Genomic DNA, 8,769 nt, shown 5'->3' on the forward strand with positions numbered 1-8,769 from the left:
AACCCCAAACGTTGGGGATGAATTAAATGGAGATGTCACTAATTAAGCTGCCTGGAACTAACGATGGAGCTCAGTTGATAAAACTAGTCTCCCATGTATGAAGTCCTCGGGTCTGATTTTCAGTGCTGGAAGTTAATAGTATAGAAGGGGTTGGGGATTTAGCTCAGTGGTAGAGCGCTTGCCTAGGAAGCGCAAGGCCCTGGGTTCGGTCCCCAGCTCTGAAGAAAAAAAAAAAAACAAAAAACCAAAAACAGTAGTATAGAAGACCCAGTTGGTGGAAATTGTACAGTATTGCCAGGAAAGTGGCTTTGCAATTAGTAGTTCTGGGAGGCCTAGCACTGAAGAATTACTTCAGCACTTAGTTCATATGCTTATCCCATGCTTACTCATTTCCTTCTATTCTCCCTGGCAGTGTTCATGTACCCAGTATTCTCAAATACTAGGCCCTAGTTTTTCAGATCTCACAAGTACATCTATGTAGTTGAGCACTTCTGAGATGGTCTCAGATTACCTTGAATTCCCATTTGTCCTGGTTCTTACCACTCCATTGAGCAATCTCTCTGGTTCCTGTCTTGAGCAAACAAGCATCTAAAAGCTTGAGATAAGGGTTTGCCCATGTTAACTCAATCTCTTCAATGCTGGGATAGATACATGTGCCACTTTTCTTAGACTCCCAGAAACTGATGAACTATATTATGTTCATCTTTGCCTTCCAAGTACTAGGATTTAAGGAACATACCATCACCACCAGGCACAGATAAACAAATCTCATGTTTTTAGTGCTAAACAAAATGCTTATCTAGCAAATAAACTAAATTCCTATCACCACAAAAGCCCCTTCACCTGTTCCTGGGAACTGTTGAGCCTTCAACTTGAGAATCTACTTGCTTCTGCCACAGGTGCTTATTGGGAAGGGGGCTAATTACCCAAGACTTAAGACATGAATATTCATTACCAGGACCTCATGTAGTAAATGTAAATAACTCAGGTTCTGACCTCCACACACCAGTGTATGCACAGTACCAAGTACCCATGACTATTTTTTTTTGGTTCTTTTTTTCGGAGCTGGGGACCGAACCAAGGGCCTTGCGCTTCCTAGGCAAGCGCTCTACCACTGAGCTAAATCCCCAACCCCCCCATGACTATCTTAGACCTGGTTGAAAACTTTATTGGTGGCAATGGGTGGCAGACGCTATACATTATAACTCAGAAAGCAACAACAGACAAGTAATGGACAGTTTAGTTTGGGTAGAACCTAGCATTTTATTTAGATCTTCATTAAACTGTTGGAATTGAGAACCAGACATACGTAATAAACCTCCAAAAATAGATCCTGAAAGGCACTTTCTTGCTTAGGGCAAGCAGTCATGGAATAAGCATGTAAACAAGCTGGCTTCTCTGTACCACACCAGCCAAGTCAGCTTTCTCCATGGCCAGCTGCACCAGCTCTGCCCTCCCTTCTGTTAACACCAGCCAGACCCCCTGTAGGTCTAACCCAAGGTTTTTCTGTAGGACACCTTGGCCTACCTGGGAATGCTGGAAACATGTTAAAGGAATCATGGTGTCAAAGAAAAAAAAAAATCTTTTAAAAGCTGCCATCTGAGGTGATGGCTTCTCTGTACTTACGCCATACCCCAGAATACAATAAATAAGCAATTAGAAAATGTTCAAGTATGAAGGGATTTCCTCCTCCCCGCCAAAAGCACTGCTCTCTGAAGGAAGCTGGTTTCTCTGTAGCTACACCAGCTGTTCAGAAAGCTCATTGGACCTGGTTTTGAAAATAAAACAAAGTTAAAAACCCTGGGAGGAGCTATTGTGCAGTGTGGAGTACTCTTTCTTATAAAGAAAAAAAAGTTACCTGGTACCAAAGTGTGCAACCTACAGACCCTGGGGTACTGCGCTGTGACTTCTCTGTATGACATCACAAGGGTGCCAAGTGCCTGTTTTCTAGACTAAAAGTTGGTGAGGTTTGGCTAGTGCTGAAACCATGCATAGGATTGGTTTACTAAATAAAACCTTATTACGTACGTCCTCCAAAGACAGCTGAAAAGTGGAGAGATTTTGATTTGGTGCTGTTTGAGGTGGCAATTTATAGCATAAGCACCAGGGAGATGGTTTAATTGTAACTGCCTTTTTCTTTAAGTCAGGCTAGAGCTCCAATTGAAACTTTTCGTTTCATGCAAGTTTGATTGGATAGGAACACTCCCTGACAAAGAACTACATAATTAGAAATGACTGAGTTACAGGGAGGATAAGGGAAGGAGGGGGCTTCACATTCAATAAATAGAGCTCAAGACATTACAAATTCATGCTGACAGGGCTGTGAGTCAAACTACAAGTACTTTACGTGCACATTACAAGGACATTTTCAGCATCTGGTGGGAAAGTAATTGCAATTAGGACTTTGGAGGATTAGGTGATAGGGCACAAAGGTTCGATTTCAAAGCATTATTCACTACAGTGTTTGTTTCTAGGCAGTTACATGGGTCACCTATGCTTACTATATCCATTATAATGGTGAACAAAACACCTAGGGACAGAATAGCAAGCCCAACTTACAGTCCCCAACAAAAGCTAAAATTCATGTCATTGATTAGAGTGACTGCAACTGATCAGGAGCTGAAAGAGGACAGAAAAATTTAGGAAAAAGGCCCTTTCCCTCAGAGCTTGAAGGCTTCTCTGTAACCTACGCCAACAAGTCTGGGGAAAAAAGGCTAACACTTTCAATATTTAAGCTTTTTGGGCACTTCCCAGGGGAAGCTGTCCCTACCAAAGTGGCCATAGGCTGCAGTCCTCTGATAAATTGGCTTCTTCAGATCCAGATCCCTGGAATATATAAGTCCATAACTTAATATGTAGCATTAAATTAAAACAAAGCAAAACAATCAGCAAGACTCATTTCAAGAGCTCTGGCAAATGAGTTCAGTTCTCCCTGGGGTTTGCTAGGAAAAAAGTTCATGGCAAAAGTGTTTGTTACTTCCCTTGTGTTACTTGCACAGTCCCCATTAATAACTACAGTTCTCGTTTTCCAGCCCTGGCTTGACAAATACAAAAACTTATCATTCTCAGGAATTCCAATTGAGTACTTACCAAGGTCCAACCAATGATCACTATGGTTATTTTCTTTTAACTTTGAGCATCCCACTTTAACTCATTAATTCTTAATGTAGTACCCTTATTTAAGATAAGCACAAAGCTAAGAATCAAAGATGGAGACCTTTCTAGAATGTTAAGTCACAGAACAACTAGGTCCCTCTCCAGGCAATTTAAAATATTGGCATGTTCCAGCAATTAAAATGTTTTCCCTCATGAGGAGGCTACCTTTACCTCCTCAGATTTTAGTATAGTATATGTTCCACCCCCCTATTTCTCACTAGCAATAGGCTTTACCATCTTTACCTGACAATGACCCCAGGGCGAAGATCAAAATTATTCTTCACAATTTCTAATAGCTCTCTCTCACTCTTCTGAGAAGTACCATAATGGAAAATGGAGATCGACAATGGATGAGAAACTCCAATAGCATAAGAGACCTAAAAGTCAGTAAGACGTTGTTATAAGAGGAAAGTATTTGAAACATTTAACTAAGTACCCTTCTCCCATGTAACGTTCACTCATTACATACCTGAACAAGAACCCTCCTGCACAGACCTCCTTTAACAAGGGATTTTGCCACCCAACGAGCAGCATAAGCAGCTGAACGGTCCACTTTGGTATAATCCTTTCCTGAAAAGGCCCCTCCTCCATGAGCTCCCCAACCGCCATAAGTATCCACAATGATTTTTCGGCCAGTCAAACCAGCATCACCCTGGAATTATAGGATTTAAGTCATGTAATTTTTTCTTTTCTGTGAGAGTCTGTGTAATAGCCCTGGCTGTCTAGGAACCTGCTTTGTAATCCAGGCTGGCCTGGAACTCAGATCCAGCTTTTCCCTGCCTTATAAGTGAGTGTGTGTAAAGGGAACAGGGCAGGGTAGCTAGAAAAAAAATGGTGGCAGCCAAAGTTTTTAAGTAACCAATGATAAACCATAGGCATTTCATCTATTACCTGAGGCCCACCAATAACGAATCTGCCACTTGGCTGTAGGTGGTAAATTGTATCCTCATCAAGGTACTTTGCAGGTACAACAGCTTTGATCACTTTCTCCTTCAGAGCATCCCTCATTTCATCAAGACAAACTTCTTCATCATGCTGAACAGATATAACAATTGTGTGGACTCTGATGGGAATCACAGCACCTCGATCTTGCATATACTGCACAGTCACCTTGAATGCCAAACAGACGAGAATACTTGTCTAACTCAACAGCTTTATAGGGGTTCTCTTCCCAAGTTTAAATATAGTAAAGACAAGTATTATCCTCCCCATTCAGCTATAGTTAACTTACTTGGGAATTTTAATGTGATTTGAGACAAATGTAGGTTTAGGATTGCCACTTACTTGAGTTTTAGAATCTGGGCGTAACCAAGGCAATGTGCCATTGCGGCGTAGCTCAGCCAGTTTAGCATTTAGCTTGTGTGCTAAGACAATAGTTAAAGGCATACACTCTTCAGTTTCATCAGTGGCATAACCAAACATCAAACCCTAAAAATATGAAGAAGTGGTCAATACAAGCTTTAGAATTTAATATTAAGAGATCCTAACAAACTATCACAATACCTGATCTCCTGCACCAATGTCTTCCTCATTCCGGTCAAGATGAACACCTTGGGCGATATCTGGTGACTGTTGTTCCAAGGCAACCAACACATTACAAGTCTTGTAGTCAAACCCTATAAAACAAGGTGTTCCAATAATCCTTGTTTTAACTCCAAAATGTTAATGGCAGTGCTGTGCTGCTAGAAATCTGGACATGCCAAAGTTAAGTGGTCAAGCACTTCTTTAAAAGACCTCTCTAGGAGGCCTGCCCCCTCTAGATAACAGTTTGAAACAAGGTCTCTAACTTGGTTAGCTTCAAACTACAACTAAGCACACCTAACTCCCACACTGACATCGAGAAGCTGAGCTTACAGGCATATCGTATCTGGCTACTATTGATATAAATCTGTTTATTTGTAGGATAAGAGACTGCTTTTACAATAAATGTAGCATTTTAGAGGACAGAATAGGCAGAATCAGAAAGATGAGAGGATATTGTTTAACTATGCAACCAGAATCAAAGATTTCAAGGAATATTCTAGAAGCTTCTCTCTAGCATCACATTCTTTATCTGCAAAGTTGAGTTTATGGGTGGGGGGGGGGGAGCCCTCTATAACCTACCTTTGGAAGAATCATCATAGCCAATGTGCTTTATGGCTTCACGAACCACTTTCTGGTAATCAATGGCAGCTCTAGATGTAATTTCCCCAGCAAGAAGGATCATTCCAGTTTTAGCAACAGTTTCTAATAAAACAAAAATTTATACTTGATATTTAAAGATATCACCCTATTCAATGAGGGTGCATGGGGTGGGACTGAGGGACTCAAATTATGTTATACATGCTATATCCCTGGGCTTCATTTTCTATTTTTGAGATAAGGTCTTGGCAAATTACCCACATAGGCATTTAACATGCTCCCTCCAGCCTCAGCCTCCCAAGTAGCTGGTATTACCTATAATACTTTAGGTAGGCTTTAAAAGCCCTTTTTCCGGGGTTGGGGATTTAGCTCAGTGGTAGAGCGCTTGCCTAGCAAGCACAAGGCCCTGGGTTCGGTCCCCAGCTCTGAGGGGAAAAAAACAAAAACAAAAAACCCTTTTCCCCCACTCATAAGCAGGGTTTTGTACCTACCACAAGCCACTTTAGCATCAGGGTCCTGCTGAAGGTGTGCATCAAGGACAGCATCACTGATTTGGTCACAAATCTTATCTGGAAAATAAAAATTCCTGGTTCAACTTAACTATTACTATTAACCCTATCTTCTGTAACTAAGTTTATGTCTAACCTGAGGTTCAAATATAGCTATGAATTTGTAGGTGATTATCAAATTTTAAAAATGCTGCATTACTTGCATACATGGCTCACACTTGTGCGATGGTGTTCAACTGAAAACATTAAGAGGTATGGGCTTCTCTCCATTATGTGTCCTAGGTCCCAGGGATTAAACTCAGGTCACAACAGGCTTGGGAACAAGCACTCTTAACCGCCTGACCAATCTCACTGGCAGTACCCCCGGAACTCTGAAGGGAACAAATTCAACACCAGTGCATGAAGTATGGAGAGCTTTACTATTACTAAAGCACTGTTTTTATCAGGAGCTATTTGCTGGAATACAAATTGTATATAGGGACATGTTACTTAGAAACAATATTGTGGCCTTAATATTAGTAACACAAGCTCACCAATTCAATTAGGCAATAACTTTCAGCATATTTAACACACCTTAGCCCATTTACACCTACAATGAATCTAGTTACACCTGGATATATATTTCAGATTTCGAAAGTCTAATATCCTAGCCAAACAATTTTTTGTTAAATACAGAACAGTCATGTAAACTTAAATTATTCAGAGTCAAAAAGGTGATTTATCTTGAAATCTCAAAGCCTACCATAGGAAATAACTTCACAGTATATTTTAAAGACAACTGTTCTAGTTTATCCCCCACATTTAAAAATCTGTTACAATCCCACTAAGGAGCCAATTGTCAAGGTCACTAACTTCTTTAAAAAGTGCCTTTCCCCTATTATTAGACAACACTCAGTTTCTTGTTATATAACTTAGTACCAAACCAATGGACTTGGGGTTCTGAAAGAACCAAAGCCATATGTAGAACCACTCTAGAACCTCATCTAATTAGGGAAATGAGATTTTTTTTTAACCATGAAAATAAATTAAAAGACTGTCAAACGGAAAAAGTAAACTGTTAGTGTTCTAAACCATATTCAATTTCTCCATTACCGATTTAGAAAATGACAGTATCCTGGACTGGAATGAATGTTTGTTCTACTGAGACAAGTAGCCTAGGCTGATAAACTATAAAACTGCTTTCACACTTTAAATGCTGGGACTATAGTAGTGTACCACACACCATGCTTGGCTCTAGTCTCCTGAATTTTTTTTGTAACTACTCCCCCACTCAATGTATATTGCAGCCATAGAACCTTGAGTCTATTAACTGTAATAAGGAGTGGTTCAATAGATATGGAGGTACCCTTCTCCTTGAGGGGGCTGTGTGGGAGGAACCACAGTAACACTTGTCTTCCAGCCACCACAAGATCCTGACAGATCCTCTTCCCTTAAAGACAGAAACAGCTCAAAATGAATTAGTATTAATTGGATGGTTATGTTCAGTCTGAGACCCAAAGTTCCATATAATAGATTCATTGCAACCGACCTAATCATGGCGGTTCGGTGGACAAAGCCTTAAGGAAACAAGAAACAAATCCCCTTTAATTGTAGGAAAGGACCAAAGGGAAGACTTTTAAAGGAACCTAATGCGATGGGAGTATGCACTTAATTCATGCTCTTCATCCTTTTCACTCACACCCCAAATAAGGGATGCCTTCTCCAACTCGAGCTATATTTAGTCAGCGGCTGTCTGTCACCTTGAAGGCCTAAGGGCATGTCGACCCATGCTCTTAAGCGTTTTTAGGGGCCGGAAGCCATGGATAATAGAGATGGGACCTTTAGAGACACCAGCCCCACTTCCAAACCCAGGGGTCGGGTGGGTAGAGGCCGCCAGCTCCTCTTCGTCCCAATTCCACATGCGGCGAACACGTGGTAGCCGCTGCAATGCGGGGCGCGCGCTCCCGGCGGCCGGACGCGAGCACGCGGGGCGGGGTCGCCCACTAGAGGTTTTTCCAGACGACGGGACTAAAGAGGAGGAAGCAGTGCCCTCCCCGCGCCGATCTCAAACTGCCTCGAGCCCCCGCCCTTCTAGATTTCTGGAACCTTCCGCAAGCCGGGGCGCGCCACCGGATGAGGAACGGAGAAAGGGGGAGGGGAACGGGGACACACATTGCAAACTCGCAGCGACACGAGGGAAGGCCGCCACTGTGCCCGCCGCGGGAGCCAGCCTCGACCTCCCCCACCCCAAGCGCCACTGCACTCCGCCCTTCCCGGTCGGCTCACCTGGATGACCTTCCCCTACAGACTCTGAAGTGAAAAGGAATGTCCCCTCCTCGATGAACGCCTCATGGAAGCCGTTGAGCTGCCCGTTCATGGCTGCAGCGATGAGAGAAGGCGACTCTGGGGAGACGGAGCGGCAACGAGGCAGAGGACTGCGGAGGGCGCAGATGCAGGAGGGTCGCTTCAACTCTCAGCAGGCTGGAGTCTCGGAGCGAATGAAGCGGCGGGCGAAGCGGCCCAGTATTTATAGAGCAGCTCCCGCGCGCGCCCGGCTCGGGCCCCGCCCCTCGACGTCGCGCGCCAATGCGCCACGGGCAGGCGGATGGGGGTTGGCAGGGTGGTGCGCGGAGAGGAGCTCGGGCTGGACCATTCTATCGACGGGGGGAGCGATCAGAACTAACCGTGCCCCCTGACAGTAGTTAGTCATCCTGATGGCGTGGGTTAAATGGAGATGTGAGTGAGTGAGTAGACTTGGCTTTTACGCCCCTTCCCACGTCTGTTGCTGGAGAAGAGACAATTTGGATTTGAAGGGCGGTCTCCCTTATACGATGATATGGTACGTCCCTTCCGACCGTTGCCCACGGAGGTCGGCCGGCGCGCGCGCCCCACAGCGGCGGCCGCGGGGGTGGCGGCCGTTTTGTGTCGTGGTTCTCGCCGAGGGTCTCTCCACCCCACCCACATCCCCCGCCTTTCGCCGCCTCGTGCACCAGTGCCGGGTGGC

The 8,769-nt window shown here is 43.9% G+C and overlaps 1 protein-coding gene across 1 annotated transcript; it reads right to left on the minus strand.

The window, feature by feature from the left end:
* Window positions 1–2,651: 2,651 nt before the first annotated feature.
* On the minus strand, window positions 2,652–8,219 carry Mat2a (methionine adenosyltransferase 2A). The gene is given in 9 exon segments (NM_134351.1): window positions 2,652–2,826; window positions 3,400–3,533; window positions 3,626–3,808; window positions 4,048–4,266; window positions 4,441–4,584; window positions 4,660–4,772; window positions 5,260–5,382; window positions 5,769–5,846; window positions 8,052–8,219. Coding segments are annotated over 9 exon segments (1,188 nt in total). The 5' UTR covers window positions 8,143–8,219; the 3' UTR covers window positions 2,652–2,723.
* Between the last annotated feature and the right edge of the window lie 550 nt (window positions 8,220–8,769).

The sequence above is a fragment of the Rattus norvegicus genome, chromosome 4 (genome assembly GCF_021556685.1).
Source record: "Rattus norvegicus strain SHRSP/BbbUtx chromosome 4, alternate assembly SHRSP_T2T, whole genome shotgun sequence".
Lineage (NCBI taxonomy): Eukaryota > Metazoa > Chordata > Mammalia > Rodentia > Muridae > Rattus > Rattus norvegicus.